The 19083-nt window shown below is 36.4% G+C and overlaps 1 protein-coding gene across 1 annotated transcript in view; it reads left to right on the top strand.

Annotated features, from left to right (window-relative positions):
- The first annotated feature begins 1408 nt into the window (after positions 1 to 1408).
- Slco6a1 (solute carrier organic anion transporter family member 6A1) overlaps positions 1409 to 19083 on the top strand; it is a 69292-nt gene continuing 51617 nt past the window's right edge. The window contains exons 1-5 of the mRNA XM_036173687.1: positions 1409 to 1727; positions 3364 to 3624; positions 9564 to 9755; positions 11397 to 11493; positions 17412 to 17515. Of these exons, the coding sequence (XP_036029580.1) occupies positions 1409 to 1727; positions 3364 to 3624; positions 9564 to 9755; positions 11397 to 11493; positions 17412 to 17515 (973 nt within the window). The remainder of the gene's footprint in view (positions 1728 to 3363; positions 3625 to 9563; positions 9756 to 11396; positions 11494 to 17411; positions 17516 to 19083) is intronic.

The raw sequence follows: 19083 nt of genomic DNA, 5'->3' as shown, positions 1-19083 counted from the left end.
TTTAAAGTAAGGCTACACCACAACTCCATGATGGCATACTCAGGACTTTCCTCAATAACTTTCCTTCTGGGGAATATGAATACAAAGACCACTAATTTTTTCACATGAAAGAATACAGACATTTCTTCACTCAAATTACCATTGGAAAAAAAGTAATCAGTCATGTAAAACCTAGCCTTGTTTCAGTATAGATCCTCTGAGTCCAAACATGCTCATTATTAATCTATGCTTTAAAGAGTTTGTAAATCAGTAATTCCTAATCAAGAGTTTTAAATAAAATTTAAAAATTATAATTTTGCTTTGAAAAGTTTTGTCTTAAAAGTCAAGTTTAAGGATGCTATTATAAAAGTTAGCCCAGTAGGGGTAGCAATATATTATATAGTGTATAATAACCTGAATTTAAGTATCATAAATAAAATACTAGCTGGAACTATTGGAAATAAATAAAATTATTTTCTAAAAAGATAACACAATAAAAGTAACAGCAGATGATGTATTTTTGAAATATCTAAATCCACTGTCTTTAGATTTAGCTGAAATGTGAAACAACTGGCAGTTAACCATCTTTTATAGCAGTAGTGACTGATAAAGGCAAAAGCCAATGAAACCCCTTCTGGCATCTAAATCATAAGGAGAGTGCTATGAATTTCAACAGACCTTGCATCTTGCAACATGTACTCATAAGTCAAATAAAAGTTTCCATATAATTGTGATCACAAGTCTATATTGATCTCTTGAAGTCTAATTCTCAAACACCGATTTTTCAGAACTTTGTTCCAAGATAATCACAGGCAAACTGACATATATATTTACACACACACACACACACACACACACACACACACACACGCGCGCGCGCGCGCCATGTATATAAATAAAAAAAATTAAAGGCAAAGAGGCTATGAATCTTAAAGACTCTTCTGTCACAGTGACTATGTCTTCCCACATTTCCTGTTTTACTTATTTGTTTTTTGTTTGTTTGTTTATTATTTGAGTACTTTAACAAATTTGTAGAGACACCAAGCTGAAGCAAGCCTGGAGATACTGGAGGTCGGTTCCCCTGTTCTATTATACATTTCTTTTTCCTTGTATTTCTTCTAAAAAATGGTTTTATTAATTATTTGAGCATTTTGTTCAACCTGGTTTGATCATATTCATCTCCTCTCCTTCCCTTTCTTCCTTCGCCCTACTGTGACGCAGAGAAGATAGAATTCAGCCTTGGAACTTCAGACACGTCAGCCAACCCCTCTATACAGACGGACATTGGCTTCCTACATGGGAAGTACTGTTCCCTACAGAGGTTGGAGTGGCCGCTCTCTTAGCCACAGCGTTAGTCACTTGAGCCCAAGAAGTGTGCAGGTACCTTGAAACAAACCTGCCATCTCCACAGAACTGTATCGGATAAACCATGGACCAGGAACTGGAACACCCAGAAGGCAGTGTGGAGGAGGTGAATGAGGAGAATGACAGGGACGAATATCAGCCTGTGGGTCTCAGTAAACTATCCCCGTATCTGACAACAGTTCCTGCTGCCATGATAAAGTTTTCAAGTCTCAGAAAAACTAAAATGCCTGACACTTCAGCCACCACGAAGTTACCAGATGCAAAACAAAGCGATTTATTGGAGGGGCCATTCGGCTTGGGCTCTCTAGTTTTCCCTTCTTTACAACGTTTCAACAACATTACCTTCTTCCTCTTTATGAACTGTATAGTGGTCCTAGCTCAAGGTAAGTTGGAGGAGCAGGGTTGCTCTAGTGGGTGGAGTAGTGAGGTAGACAAGGCTGACACGCGGTAGAAGGACATGAATGGAATCAGCTAACCCAATGTTTTGTTGTTCCTTTGGGTGTTTTACCTCACTCAGGTCTTGGGACCCGCCACCTGGCAGGGTGCACTCCATGCTGTGACTAGCATTCTGGTCTTCAGACACTGAGCTGATGAGAAGGTGGTGTTCAGTTCCTGTTACTTGATGACCAACTTAAGTTCTGGGTTGAGTCTTTGGGGGATTAAAATAAAGTTGATAACAGCATTGCCATCATGAGGTGGTTTCAGTTCACAGTTTTGAAGCACTCTGGCAAAGCAACCTTCTGTCTGGATTTTGTTTCCTCATCATGCATTGAGGGATGGAGAGACTTTACCGGGTCCACATTGCAGGAAGAAACACAAGGATGTTTTTATTCACATTTTTGTCTTTTTCTTCCTACTTCTTCCTCCTTCTCTTCTTCTATTATTTTAGTTGCATACTGTCTTAATTATTTTTGTTAATTAAAAAAATCCCACTGAGCTCCATCAATCCACTTTCATTTGCCAGAGGTCTGGTTAACTTGGATACTACACTTGCCCACTGCCTTTGACCTGACTCTCTCATGTGTCTGTTGCCAGGGAGAGTTTTGGACACTACTATGGGTTTCTGGTTTGGGTGGTGATTTGGGCAGCAGGGGGTGGTTGGAGTTGTTGGAGGTAAAGTGGGGAATAGACATTCTATCAGCAGCAATCACAGATGTTTCAGCAGCACCTTGCTTTTTGGGTCCAGCTGTGACAACTGTGATGCGCGGTTCTCTGAGCTTTAGAGCTTTAGGAGGAGTCCGGACTCCCGGATCCCTGCAAGCCAAGGAGGGTTTATGAGGTAGTTGGACAATACCAGCTATGGATACTGCAGCACTGACTTGTGATCCAGCCCTTTGCAGACATATCATGAGTTTTAATTTGTAACTATTTCTGTTTTCACTCCAAGAAATGTAATTTTTTTTTGGGGGGGGGGATTGAGACAGAGTTTCTCTGTGTAGCTTTGCCCCTTTCCTGGATCTCACTCTGTAGACCAGGCTGGCCTTGAACTCACAGAGGTCCACCTGGCTCTTCCTCCCAAGTGCTGCGATTAAAGGTATGTGCCACCACCGCCCTGCGATATGTAATATTTTTTATAGCTATTCCCTGTATCAAGTTATTTTGTTTCATTTAGTACCCTTTTTTTCCTTCTTTACACGTGGGATGATGGTTGTATCCACATTATGCTCTCATTTATTCAATGTTCAAGAACATGAAACAATTTACATGAATATACACTTTTTTCAAAAAGATTGAAAATGCTCAAGATTTTAAACTTCAAGCACAGAATCCAAGCTATTGAGCAATTCTAGCTATGGATGGTTGTATGCACATTATGCTGTCATTTATTTAACATTTAAGGATATGAAATAATTTGCATTGAATGTATACATTGTTTTTTCCAAAAAGATTGAAAATACTCAGAAATGTTAAACTTCAATTGGTCTAAATTAAAGTTCTCTTTGAACATTATTATAATGGTAATCTGTTTTGTTTATTAAAATGTGTTATATTGCCTTTTGTCTTTCTTTTGACTTTTAGGTCTTATATTTGGTTTTATTGATTTGAGTACTGGACATTTTGAGAAGGAATTTTATCTGTCAAGGCCAGAGAAAATTATATTGTCCTCTGCTTATGATTTTGCATCTTTACTGATAGCAATACCTGTAGCGCACTATGGAAGTAGATGGCACAGGCCAAAATGGGTGGCAGCTGCTGCCTTTTTAGTGGGACTTGGATCCATTTTCTGTGCTGTTCCATACATGAAATATGAAATTGTAACACCACTAGAAGAAGGCAGAGGTGAGATTTTTTTCAAATACACTCTCATATTCTGAATCAATGTTCATTTAAATCATTGCTTCAAGGAATTTAAAATAGGTCATGATGTATATCTGTGTACCATTCTTTGTTTATGTAACTGTGCTTATTGACTGACTACCTGTAGCTCTCTGATTTATCTCACAGGTGAGATGACCCTAGGAACTATTATTATGGGCTAATTTGCAAAATTATTTCTTTCATACAATTTTATGTGTGTTAAAAGTCTCTTGAGAGGTCTAGTGGTTGATTTTTAACTTCCATAAGATATATTCATTCTCTTTGTAGCACAGACCCACATAAGTTCAAACACAGGAATGAGCCTACACATACAGGAGAGTTAACTTTTCTAGTTACTCTTATCTTTGCAAAAGTTGGACACTACTCTTTGACCACCATTTGAATCTATATAGATACTGGCTTTGTCATGTCGTTTGTAACTGTTTATTTTGTAATCATTCTGCTATTCTAGTAAAATCTACTTGAAATGTCTTTGGAATATATTTCTAACACTATTGTCATAGACCTTTCTTCATCATGTACGGGCTTTTTGTGTACACGGTAAGTTGGGTTTTAACAAGACAGGATTAATAAGAGAGATGTTTATGTGTTTATGTGTATATAAATGTTTTTAAAGTTTATGATGTGTGATATAGTTATGGTTTTTATAAAATATTTGAAGTTTATTTTATAGTATTATGAATGAGTGAAAACCTATAAACAAACAAAAATGACTTCATTAACCCCATGAATACTTTCAATTGAATTTTAGAAGCTGTTTGTAACCATCTCTATTAGTAGACTCTTAAAGGTCAATTATGATTACATCATCTCATCAGTCTTTAAATGCTCTATGTACCAATTATGACGAGTTAATAATGCAATGAATGTTTATCTATTTTTTTTATTAAAACTGTAAAGACAGTTGGTACCCAGCTTGGGTTTCCAAATATAACTTTGTCCCATAGCTAGGAACCACCCATAACTACAGTTCTAGGGCATCTCGTACCCTCTTCTGGCCTCTGCTACTGGCATTAGCTTAAATACCACACACACACACACACACACACAGAGAGAGAGAGAGAGAGAGAGAGAGAGAGAGAGAGAGAGAGAGATTTACTCCTTTTCTCCTTCCTATGTCTCCTGATTTTCTTTGCTGATCTTTCCTTTTTTGCTTCCATTGTGAGTTCCCTGGACCTCTTTGGTATTGTTGATAGCGTTCCATTTCTATTCTGTTTTCTGCTCCATGATTCCATCTGTTATCTACAAAGATCATTGATTTATTTTCAAACGTGTGCCTCAACACACATGTAAACATCATACTTTACCACCTCTTGAAACAGTCAACAAAAAATGTTATCCACAAATTCATGAAAAATACTCATACTACATTGTCATGTTTGTTTTCTAGAACTTATATAAGTGACCATGGACACATCTCCGTCAGCAGGCATACTGAGCTAAACTTTATGGTGATGGCCATGAGTGCTTACAACTTACTTAGAATAAGGGCAAACTGTTTTCACTGGCGCTAGAGGCTAGTGACACCCGCTTTCTCTCATTCTCCTAGTTGCTATTTCCCTTCGTTTGTAGCTTGTTTTCTCTCTGCCATCATGGCATAGCAAAACTGTTCAAACCTCCAGTGAGTGCTGCCTTCAGCTCTCTTCTCTCATTGTCCTTAATCTCCTGCTTGTAAACCTTGGAAGTGAATCATGCACCTTCCCTTTACCTATGCCAGACTGCTGCTGAGTCCTGTGATGAATCTGCTGCTGCCAAATGGAAGTACAAGTATCTTCAAAAGTGGGTTTATTCACTTACAAGTCTTGAGTCCACCTCAGAAGGACTTTAGGTTTTCTTACTGATTTTCTAAGATGTCCTGTGTTGGATGGAAAATGATGTCACAGAGGGAAATTGCATTAGTTTCTTTACATTGAAGTTTTAATTTATTCAGCCCACATTTACTTATTAGTATTCTTCACTTCTTCCCTCCAGTTAGAATAAAGGAGGTGGCCTGGAGTGATCATTCTGTGTGCTCCTGCCTCATGCATTGCTCTGTTTCTGCTCTCCCTCTACTGCCCTCTGGACGTTACTCTTCTTTATCAGTTCTCACTAACACTTAAATCCAATCAAATTCTCCTCATTCGACTTCTAAATTTTGAAGGCTTGTTTATTTTTTAAAATGAAAAATCAAATTACATTATTTCCTTCTTTCCTTTTCCATCTTCTAATCCCTCCCACATCTTGTCCTCCACACTCCTCCCATGTTGTTTCCCTCCAATCCCTGACATTTCTGTACTTAGTCACTCTCAAATTCATGGCCTTTTGTTCTCTACTCTTGTTACACTGCAGTTCAGGATAGAAGAGAGAGGTCTTTTAAACTTCTTTAACATTTTTAAATATTACTTTTGTTTTATCTGTTTGAGTGTTTTTCATGTACATATGCATGTACACCATATGTGTGCCTGGTGCCTGCTGTGGCCAAAGAGGCTGTCAGAACCTGGAACCAGATGTACAGATAGTTGTAAGCTGCCAATTAGGTGCTGGAAACAGAATCCAGGTTCTGTGAAAGAACACCCAGAGCCCTGAATTGCTGAGCCACTTCCCTAGCTCCACGTTCTTCTCACTCTTAAAAAATAATAATAGCACATATGGTTGTGGTCTGTCCTCCTTTTATCACCTGTTTAAATCTCCTTGTTTTCATACACGATTTTGTGGGAGTTTCTTGATTTTCTACACTTGTTTCTGTGGTAAACTTCAACATGACTTTCCCCCAAAATGTTACAACAGAATCATTTCCATTCACTCGTTAACATAACTCATGCTCCTTACTATAATGAAAAGTTACTTGTTATGAATGTAGGGTTTTAATCAGTATTTGTAATACTGAATAATTCATATTTCTTGATAGTTTCTCTTTGGAGGCTTGCTATGTGTGCTATTTATGTTATTTATCAATTTTCTTAACAGAGACTAATTTTTTATTGTTCAGGTTCAAAAGATTCGATTTATTATAGAGATGGGAAATGTTTGTTTTCAGATTCTCTTCAATAGAAAGCTCAGAAATGTCTCCTTAGGAGCAGGTAGGCTAGGAAGTTCAATTTTCTAGAACAAGGCAGAGGTAAATGGGCTCCGAAGGTGCTTTATGATTGTAAAAGAGCATGGAGGATTTTCTTGATTCTATTCACCATGAAATCAAACTGGAGTTGGAATACCACGTAAAGGGATAATTTGACTAAGGTTGTAATTTTATTGAGGGCTTGCCTGTTGTGATAGAGAGCAAAATTTTACAGAAGTGTCTGTGATAATTACAGAGGAAACATAAAAGGCACAACTGAGGTAGTTAACAGGAACACTGAAATGCGGTTTTTATATATTATTTGGATCACATACTAAAAGACGTTAGCTGGAAAATTTAGAAGATCAAAAATTAAGAATGAGTGACTGTCGTATGCTCAAATAATGGCCCTGCAAGGTCCACAGGACATTGCAGAAGAGGAAGAAGAGTAGAAGAACTAATGAAGCGGAGGGTGTAGGAAGTAGTGTGACATGCTGGACGAGGCTTGAAAGGGCCTTTGTAGTCTTGAACTCACAGAAGCTGTAAGTACCTGCACACAAATTATCCAAGATAGTATCTACAAACATCCTGTCATGGAGGGGAAAGGAGAGTACAGTTCCCATGCATTCCTGGAGATTTATATGTAGCTAGCTAGATGCTGTTGAGAGAGGGAGAGTCAGTTCAGCAGTGGAGTCCCTGGCAAAGTGCCTGTGCTTCTACAAACAGCCTTTCACCCAATATGCTGCAAGCAATTCTAATGCAACTCATTGAGTCATTAAAAAAATGGAAATAGAAGAACTAGAAGAAAAAGAAAAAGAAGAAAAAAAAGAAGAATGTTGATGAGGGGTCTAATTGGGAAGAGGAAAACAGTCTGTGAGAGTGCGAGACAAGCAGAAAGAGAAAAGAGATGAAATGGATCAGAATACATCCTATACATATATTTAAAAGTCATAAACAAACCAATTACACACATCATGGATTATCATATTAAAAAGACAAAAGAGTATGACCATGCTGAGTTATATCATAATTTAAGAGATTGTTTCCATTTGCCCTAGAGTTATGTATTATTCCACAGAAACTAAGACAAATTACATTTCAACAGTGTAATAGGTTGTAATATTTATTAGTTTTTCTATGGTATTTCAAGTGCATGTTTTAAATTTCACCCAAGATGGTCAAAATATAGTTTAGTATCACCTGCTTAGCTTTACCAATCTACTACCAGTAAAATACACAAATCCTATAACTATGTGAGTAAAAAAAATAAGAAATAACATTCAAAGGTTTTTAAATATAATGAATAGATGACTGTGTAGTAAAAGAAAAAAATGTTTGGGGTTTTTGTTTGTTTGGTTTTGATTTTGAGACTGGGTTTCCCTGTGTAGTCCAGGTTGTTCTAGAACTCACTCTATAGTCCACACTTGCCTTAAACACAGAGAACTTCCTGTCTTTGCCTCCTATGTGCTCAGATTAAAGGCATACACCCCCACACCTGGCTGCCTACCTCTACAACTTAATACTTTGTTTTTATGATCCCATGTACACTTAGTTGTCTTGTTTCTATGAACAAATGCTGACATAAACTACTTAAAAGTAGGATAAATGTATTTTAGCACATGGTTTCAGAGTGCTTCCTCCATGGTTACTAGGATCCATTGACTCTGAGCCCATGACCAGGCAGACAACTTTCTGTGTAAAGGAAGCCAATTTTCTACCTGGTACAAGAAAAGCAGAAAGAAGTTAGGAAGGGGCTAGGACAAGACATTCCTGTCAGAGACCAGCTGGTATCTCCCTTTTTCAGTTCTAGGAACCTCTCCAAATAATATCCACAGGTAATTAAGAATTCGGTACATGAGAATTTAAGGAGAAATTTTATATACACACCATAAGAGTATATATTATGAAAGCTCATGAATCTCAAATAGGAAATCATTAATAAAGTAGTGTACATATTTTAATTTAAAATTTGCTAAAGAAAAGAACACACAACTAAACTCAGATAGTGGACTTTGGAAATTCAGATCATCCAGGGCATTGCAAGTACTTTTATTTTGGAGAAAAAAATCATTAGAATAGGATGCAAAGTATAGGAAATTTAGTGCATATTGCAGAATGTTTAACTATGTAAAGATGTGCTATATTTGTTTAATGTGAAGATGTGTTGCTGTTTTACCTTGTCTGCCTAAGGCACCTGCTTGGTCAATAAAAAGCTGAATGGCCAATAGAGATGGAGGAGGTATAGATGAGACTTCTGCTCAGGGAGAGTAAGCAGGAAGAGGAATTTAGTTCTGAGGAAGAAAGAAAAAAAGACACCAAGGAGACACAAGGTGCTAGCCAGACAGACATGGAAGGAGCAGGAAAGTAGGACATGCAGAATGAAGGAAATATTAAAAAGCCCCAAGGCAAAACATAGATGAATAAAAACTGGTTAGAAAAGTTAAAAGAGCTGGGGGAAAAATCTAAGCTAAGGCTGAACATTCATAATTAATAATAAGTATCAGTGTCTACATTTTGGAGCTGGTTATTTGGGAGCTGGTTGGTGGCCCAAAGAAAATTCCAACTATAAGTATCTATGTATGTGTAAATGCGTATGTATATAAGCATATCTGTGTACATGTCATCTCGTGCATTTAAACAATCACTGTTTCTTTCATAGTATATGTGTCCCTTCCAGTATTCCCATACATTTTTCTTTATTGTGCTATTTATATTTAAAATATTATCATCAATTGATTGTATGGCTGCACTCAATGTAAGAATATTAAATAAAATGAAAAAGCATGGTGATGATAGCAACTGCAAATTAATTGTACATTTAATTTTGAATTCTGCTCAGTAAAATACAATTCTTATCTTTCTAAAGAGTTGTGCATAGAACCAGAACACAGGACAATGATGGACTGTAAGGAAACCATTGTACCACACAGATCAGAAATTCTTGGTCTCATCATTTTGGGGCAGTGTCTCCAGGGATTTGCAGCAATACCTATCTATGTCCTTGGTGTGACCTACATTTACGACCACAGTGCCAAATACTCATCTGGCATCTATATAGGTAAGTTTGTTCTTTACTTTTTTTCTAACATGAATGGCCCACTTCAAATACTCACTTGGTTTCTGTATGTTTTAACTGACACCAAAGTACTGATGTCCTTGTAATGACACTGTACTAACTACTGATGGCTCTTTGGCTTCACTTCAGAATCAAATTGATCTACTACCTAGTTCTGAAATTTAGCACACTACACAAATTATCTAATATCATTAAGTATATTTAGAGGAGTATAAAATAGATGTCTCTGTTTCTATTTCCCTCTGAGAGAGACAGAGAAGAGAGAGAGACAGAGACAGAGAAAGAGGAGAGAGAGAGAGAGAGAGAGAGAGAGAATTGAATGCAGTGTCATCTCTACTGAATGCAGTGTCATCTCTTCATCTCTTCCACATAGTTAGTCTTCTGTAAACTATGTACTGCATTAAGTAAACATTGATACATCCTAAAATAATCTTATCCCCTTTTACTGTAACAGAGTCTGGTCCTGGTAGACAGAATGAAGATGTACTTTCACAGAGATATCTAAAAATCACTTTCAAAAATATAAAATTATTTGTACTTACTTTGAAGTCATCTAAAGAGTAAATAGTATGGAGCATGCCTGTCATCCTAGCCACAGAAAGACTGAGACATGATGATGATGATTTCAAAGCCTATGTAGGCTGTGTAGCAAGTCCCCAGTCAGCCAGAGCTATATAATAAGAGTATATCTCAAAACAACCACAACAACAAACAAGTAACAACTTACACTGAAAAAGTGTAATTTTCCCACCCAAGGCTAAGAAAATCTTTCTAATAGACTATAATAAAGAATATACATATGTATATATACATTTATAAGAAATGCTTTTGTCTTACTAGCATTGGTCAAAACTGGTAGAAAATACTCATTTCAGTTTTGCTAAACAGAAATTAAGACACATATCAGTTTTATATATATATATATATATATATATATATATATATATATATGCTTACTATATGCAAAGGTCATTATGAAAATGCATTATCTTACTTTAGTGACATATTAAAGGAAACATAACTTTATTTACATTCATATTGAATATAAATATATACTACTTTAAATATAAAGATTAGATAAGATACAATTAAGTTCATAATTAAATTTTCTGATTAGATAAGATACTTGATGAGAGAAGAGGGTGTCCCACCCAGTTGTACTTTCAGGCAGTACTCTATGTGGCCCACTGGCATTGTCCTAGGTACAATTACCATTCACAATCAGACACTGAGTAAAACAGATGACATTTACTTTAAGAACAGGTCTCTTCTAAGCAATGTGAAGTCCCATCAGCACAGAGGGACTGTTCCCAAAGAAACAGTGATTGTGGCTCAGGACTAGCATCAACTACAAGACTAGCATCAACCCTCTTAGATAAATTTCCCATCAGCCTCCTACCTTACTAATTTGGGATTTATTAGAATCAACTGAAGAAATTATTTACAATTTTCTCTCTCCCTCTTTCATCCCCCATCTGTCTCCTCCCATCCTTTCCTACCCATCTTCCCTCTCCCAATTAGTAGAGAATAGCCTAAAAATATCTTTCAGATATCACACATAGTTGTTTTTTATTATGACCAAGTTAGGTTGTGAAGCTATTTGGTGTTGGGTTTATTTTCAAGGTGTGACTGAACTTGTACAAGTACTGGGATACGGTCTGGGTTACATAGTGGGATCAACAAATCTTAAGCCTCCAAACCCTGAAGATATGACAGAAGGGTAAGTCATACTATTGACTTTTCTATTTTGTTTACATCATATAGAATACTTGAATAGATACCATAGCTCATAAATAATATATGTTTAGTTAGTAATACTTTTAGAAAAATATATACAACTGACTGTGATGTGTACATATATGTAAACATAAATACATTTATAGTATGCATTCATATTTTTATTATTTGAAATATAACTAAAATCATTACTTAATGCTCAATATTTTTTATGTTTTGTTGATAAAAACTTACAATATTCATTCAATAGAGTAGTTATAATTATTTGCATCATATCATATTACTTACCTAAGAGTATTTTTAAGATTTATTTTATTGTGTATGCAATGTTTTGCCTGCATGTATGCATGCAGGCCAGAAGAGAGCACCAGATCTCATTGCAGATGGTTGTGAGCCACCATGTGGTTGCTAGGATTTGAACTCAGGACCTCTGGAAGACTAATCAGTGTTCTTAACCTCTGAACTATCTCTCCAGGCCCTTACTTAGAGTTTTTAACACAATGTTATGATCATATTCTTCCCCCATACCATACTTCTCTCAGATCCTCCCTACTTTCCTATCCACCTAGCATTATAATCTGTCTTTCTCATGCAATCAACAAAACAAAGACAAAAAATGAAAAAGAAACAACCCCCACAAAAAAGAAAATCAAAACAAACAATAAAAAGATCAATAGGACAAAAAAGATGAAACAAAACAAAACGAAAAAAAAAGTTTGCAAAAAAACCATTGAATTCATTTTGTGTTGGGTGACCAGCTCTGGAATGTTACTATTATACAATGTGACACACTCTATCATAGAAAACTTATTGTCCCTTTGCAAATGGGCATCCATTGAAAATAGTTTCATGGTTAGGATTGGGACCCCATGTGGAAACTACAATTCGGATATGCTGTATGAGAAAAGAATCTATTTTCAAGAAAAGGTCAAAAATAAGTTACTACCTTAAATTTAGACAATACAGAAGTATGCTAAGAATTCCCCAAATTTAAAATCCTGCACGACAAGCTCTGATGATTTGTCATCTTTTATTGAATATGAAAAAAAAAGTAAAGAGGACAAATGATATTCTGCAAAGGTGGAGGAAGAGCATCAGGAATCGAGAGAGAAACCACATAGCTAGTGTCACAGAAATAATGCCTGTGTCTCTGCCCTGGAGTGTCTTTCTTCGGTTTTTGCTAAATTCAAATTTCCAGGCCTTAGAGAAAGACTTTTGATACATTTTAAACTAATTTTTAGGGAGAGAAGAAATAATCTACTTCCGTTCTTCTTCACATGGACCACTTTCCCCCAGAACCAGTTTTGAATGAAGTTGTCTTTTCTCCAGCATGTGATCTTCTCTCTTTGTTTAAGATTAGGCATCTGTAGTGGGGGTTTTGTTTGACATCATCTCCATCCCATTTGTTTAGACATCTATTTCTGTGCCAGTACTATGAAGTTTTGGGTAGTATGATCTAATGCACAGTTTGAAATATTTTATGAGGAGCTGGGGATTTAGCTCAGTGGTAGAGCACTTGCCTAGCAAGCACAAGGCCCAGGGTTTGGTCCCCGGCTCTGGCAAAAAAAAAGAAAAAAAAAAGAAATATTTTATGTTGATTTCTCCAGGACTGCATTTCCCCAGACACTCTTTAGTTCTTAGGGGCTTTGTGTTTCCATTTGAACTTTAAGATATTTCTTCTGATTATGTAAAAAATGCTGTTAGAATTTGATAAGTATTGCATTGTATCTATAGACCATGTTCAGGAATACGTCTGTGTCTTAGTGGGGGTTTCTATTCCTGTGAAGAGACATCATGACCACGACAGCTCTTACATTGTTGCTTACATTTTCAGAAGTTCAGCCCATTATCATCTTGGCAAGGAGTATTGTCCCACTGTACTGGCAGACATGGTGCTGGCTACATCTTGATATGCAGGCACTAGAGCTGAACGGAGTAGAAATCTGGAGTGTTTTGACATCAGATATGGAGACGCAGAGTTTGGAGTTTGCCCAGCTGGTTTCCAGTCTTGCTTTGGTCCATTATTTCCTCACTATGCTCCCTTCCCTACGTTTTCGAATGTTAATATATATTCTGTCCATTATGTGTTGGAAGCACATGATCTGCTTCTTGATTTTGATTTGATAGGAGATTACAGTTAAGGGGGTGCATGGACCCTGGAAGAGACTTTGAACTCTAGACTTTTATGTTACTTTGATACTGCTATAGACTATGGGGACTTTTGAAGCTGGACTGAATGCATTTTTTGCATTATGATGTGACTACAAGGCACTGGGGACCAGGTAGAGGAATGTGGTGGTTTGAAACAAAATGACTCCCAAAAGGAGTGGGACTATTTGGAGGTGTGACCTTACTGAAGTAGGTGTGGCCTTGTTGGAGGAAGTGTGTCACTGTGGGGGTAGGCTTTGATATCTTTTTTGCTCAAGCACCCCTCAGTGTGACACTCAATCTACTTACTGTTGCCTGCATATCAACATGTAGTAGCTCATTGTCCAGCACCACATCTACCTGAATGCCACCATGCTCCTCACCATGATGACAACGGACTAAATCTCTGAAACTATAAGCTGCCATGTCAATTAAATGTTTTCCTTATAAGAGTTGCTGTGGTCATAGTATCTCTTCACAGTAATAGAAACCATTACTAAGACTGTCCATTTTCATGATATCTCCTAAATCATGTACATGGAGGTCAATCCAACTATTGCTAGTTCCTTTTATTTTTTTCCCTCCTATTCTTAATGGTTTCTACCTTCCAGTGTTTTGTGTATTTAACCATAGTTTCTTTTACCTTCGTTAGTTTTTCCCCAGGTCCTTTATGTTTTGGTGCAACTGTGAATATGGTTATTTTCCTGATTTCTCTCCATATGCTTCTTATTAGTTCTAGGAGAGTCACTAATCTTTATACACAATTTTCTATTTAACTTCTCTGCCAAAAGTGTTTGTCATAATCTGTCAAGAGTGTTAAGACTGACTCTTTAGGGCATTTTAGGTGTAGAATCTTCTCTTTAAGTAGATTGGTTTGGTTTGCCCCTTCCTACATATGTCTCTTTTTTATTTCTTTTCCTCGTCCTGCTGGATGAATGAAGATTTTAAGTGTTCACTTGAATAAGAGTGCAGAGAGTAGATACTCATTTTACATCCTCCACTGTCAAGAAAATGCTTTCAGATTGTCCTTGATTAGTAGTGTTTTGCAGCCTTAGCTTATGTCCTCTATACTCAGGTGTGCATAAGTGCTTGAGTCTTACTTTCTTTGGGGTTTTACTGTGAAGAGGGGTTGAGATTTTACCATGGAATTTGTTTACAATTGATATGATTACATGATTTTTTTGTCTTTGATGCTATTTTATATACCTTATTCACTGTATACACTTTATATTCTATTTTACACATGTATGCTATACATTTTCTAAAAATTATTGGTAATAATGAATTTCATAATAAATTAAATATCTTTATAGTTACAGTTTTTCTTCCTTTGTAGTCTGGTCTGCCCCATGACATACTTTTTATTTCTATATTAAGTCTCCATTTTTAATATTCAAAAAATTATTGTACATTTTATTAATTGTCTACAAATACACACACACAGACACACACTGGGATTATTAGATTTTTATCAACTATCAGGGTCTAGTTTCATAAAATTACTCTTTGGGGATAAAGATATGGGTCAGCAGTAATGAACACTTGTTCTTTCTGAGGACCTGGTTTGGGTTTTGAGAACCCACATGGTGGTTCACATCTGTCACTCCCATCCAGGGAGTCCAACAATCCCTTCTGAATTCTGCAGAGGGTGTACTATTAACTAACATGCAGGCAAAGCACTCACATACATAAAACAAAATAAACAAACATGACCAAAAAGTTTTAAACATAAGAATTATTTAAATAAACAAAACTCTTCTTGATAAATTTGGCATTCTGTTAGTGACCAAAGCACTCAGACGTCAGCTAAATCCATATGTCTAGTTGTAATCATTATTACCTTTCCGTTCATGAAAACATCACGCTGTGCTATTTTCTCTAGTCTTTTTCTATTGTTTGAAGAATTTTTATTATAGTCTCTCTTACAAATGAGGCATAGAACTAGTGCATGGAACACTCAAACAGTTTGCTGAGTGTTGCATAGTGGAATCATAATGGTCTTTAGTTTTCAGATCACTTATTTCTGGGCCTGAGGAAAATCTTTTGATTTCAAAATGTATCTAGTAACTATGATCACCCTGTCAAAGGTTTTGCTTGCATTTAACATTTCATTTTAGGTTTTGCATTTAGTTGAGGCTTCGGCTCTTCTAGGTGTGCAATTACACATAACATAAAACAATTGTATCATACGTGAATGCTATTAACAAAACCATGTATGTGGATTCAAAATACTAAGAAACACAAAAATTCTGGCTATTATAAGCATCAGAAAGCCAGAGGCAGAGATGAACCATGTACTCTCAAGTTTTGGGGGAATTAAGGCCTGGCTTCATAGCTTAGAGTGATCTTGAAATTTTCGAAAAGGCTGGGTGTATTTTGATGATAGAACTCCTGCTTACTATGCAGAAAGCCCTGGGCTCAATCATTAGTACCACAATAAATAAATAGCAGTAAATGGAAAATAACAAAAAGGAAAGGTGTAGTTTCTATGGATGCTACATATTAACATACATGAGAGCAGATTGTGGAAATGAAGATTAAAATGCTATGGCATTGTGTGTTGATACTTATATTCCTGAATAATGACCTCAAAATACAAGGAGTTGCCTCCTCAGTGAATAACACTGTGAACATTTCTACTTTTTTTATGGAAGAGAAAGTCTAAGGGACTCATTCAGACTTGTAGGAATACAGGTCTTCTAATACAAATTTGTGTGGAAGTGAGTATTTTAGTACAAAAGCTGGCTAGAGGAGATTTTATTTCTTAAAAATACGTATTTGTATTTTGTAAGTGTGGGTGTATGTCTGCATCATGTGTGTGAAGGGCCCACAAAGCAGAGAGGAAGGTGCTGAATCCTATGAAAATTAACTTAGAGATGATTGTTAGCCACCATGTGGGTCCTGGAAGCCAAACCATGGTCCTTGCAAGAAAATCCAGTGCTCACATTTTCTCTCTGTGTCATCTCTGTAGCTCCTGGCTAAGATTTCCCATGGGTGAGGAGCTGAAAAGATTAACAGTGTATTCACTGACTTCTATAGATCTTATCCCTAAATGATAAAAACAAACAAACAAAAAAGCCTCGGTAACTTTGAAAATCATTCTAGGTGTCCTCAGCCTTCATTAAAAACTAGAGACACTGATAGCTCATAGTCATTCTGTGAAAGAGAAATCTAGTCAATTCCAGCACGAGGTCTTTCATATCCCGTCTCTGCCTCACCAGCTGCTAAGCTCTGTGAGAAGCAAAGGAAACCTTAAAAAGAATGCAAATGGACCATATACTGAAAATGTGAAGACCATAGAAGTATCAGATGAACTTACACAAGGGAACCAAAGAAAGGGATTTCAGACAATCTGTCACTTTAAGGGTTAGATGCCATAGACAAGAGAGGCTGTACAACTTCCAGGACAAGGCTTCTTGCCCCAGAGGTCCAGGTGCAAGATTCAGAGGACCAGGATAAAGAGGGAAGACTTGGTTTTCCAGGTGTGCAACTTGTACTGGAGATAATTTTGACTAGGAACAAATAGGAGCTTCTGCTACCTGAGTAGTGTCACTGAAAAGGGAAGTGGGGAAGTTAGGGCCCGGTAGGAGCAAAAGCACCATGCACCTGAATATTAACAACTGACCCATATCAGCAAAACCCCAAAATGAATAGTGACAAATTACAAATGGATGCAAATTAGCAGAAATTCTCTAATTTAGCCCTAATTATGTTTAAATTTTCTACTTTACTTTCTTCAAGGAAAGCTTACAGCTACCTCAAGCAGCAGGTCATTTGGTGGGCTGGTTATCTTCTTGCCACTTTACTATCATGGATTGCATTTTTCCCATTGTTGTGTTTTCCAACTTACTTACCTGGTGAGTATAAAAACACAATTAATTAGTTGGTGTAATTCACACCCTGACCTACAATTCTCAAAGCACAGATACACTACATTTTATTATGAATATGTTTCTCCTGCAGGTATTGCTCTGGGATACATAGTATCCTAGTGTGGTTGTTTTGTTTTGTTTTGTTTTTACCAAATCAAGTAATATCACATCTAAATATTATATTTATACACTACAAATTCATATATATATATAGTCACTTATTTCCTTTTAATAATAGCAATTTTGTTTAAAGTTCCTATAATTGTCTTTTATAAATGAACTGAACCAAATCTATTTATCTGGTGTGTTAGTTAGAATTCTCTAAAGTAACAGAACTTATAGAAGTTATACACATATAGAAAGAGGACTCATTACAATGACTAATAGGCTGTGGTCCAGCTAATCCAACATTGGGGCTGCCTATGAACAGAAGGTTCCAAGAGTCCTTTAGTTTTTCAGTCCATAAGTCTGGATGTCTCAGCGTGTCTTCACTATACAATGAAACCCCAAAAAGTAGGTTTGAATGTAGTGAAGTAATGGACTTCCTATTGAGAGCAAGGGCAAGTAGGTAAAGAGCAAAATTAGCCTAGGTGAAGTCTGAGCATTCAGTTATTAAAGAAATACAAATGGAAATTACAATATACCTAAACATTTGGGATGCAACCAAAACAGTTCCAGAAAAGGAAAGCTTGTCACTATCAGAACATATGCTAAAAACTCAAATAGTCACATCTTAAAGAAATGCAAATGGGAAACAGCCATACTGATTTCATAGTATGTTCATAGCAGCACTATTTATAATAGCCAGAACCTGGGAACAATCTAGATGCCCGTCAACTGACAAATGGATTAATGGATTAAGAAAATGTGGTACATATACACAATGGAGTATACTCAGCAGAGAAAAACAATGACAGCATGAAATTTGCAGGCAGATGGATGGAACTAGAAAATATCATCCTGAGTGAGGTAACCCAAACTCAGAAGGACAAACATGGTATGTACTCACTTATAAGTGGATTCTAGTTTTAAAGCAAAGAACAATCAGACTACAACCCACAGAACCATGGAGGCTATATATATATATAGCAGGGGCACCCTAGAATGACTGGCTTATAATAAGTTTTGGTTTTACTCAATTACTGAGCAAGCCTCAATCAAACATTTCACTATTAAGATAAGAATTTATACTATATCAAGCTGATAATAGAAATTTTATTAATTAATTAATTTAAAAAGACATATAAATGGACATTGAAAAATGTTCGACATCTTTTCCTGTTAAGGAAATGCAAATTAAATCCGCATTGAAATTCCATCTCTGCTTGGTTAGAATAACTGTAATCAATGAGGATTTGGGGTAAGAAACCCTAACTCACTGCTGGTGGAAACATAAACTTATACAGGTTCTCTGGAGGTTCCTGAAAAGAAAAAAAACCTGAAAATAAAAGGTTGGAGAGATATCTTAGCAATTAGAAATGCATACTCCTCTTGCCCAGAACATGAGCTTGGTCACAACTGGGCTCAAGATGCAGTTGCTTACGTGTACTCAT

The sequence above is a fragment of the Onychomys torridus genome, chromosome 23, assembly GCF_903995425.1.
Source record: "Onychomys torridus chromosome 23, mOncTor1.1, whole genome shotgun sequence".
Taxonomy (NCBI): domain Eukaryota; kingdom Metazoa; phylum Chordata; class Mammalia; order Rodentia; family Cricetidae; genus Onychomys; species Onychomys torridus.
The sequence above is the reverse complement of the archived record's forward strand: the minus strand, read 5'-3'. Positions and strand labels throughout refer to the sequence as shown.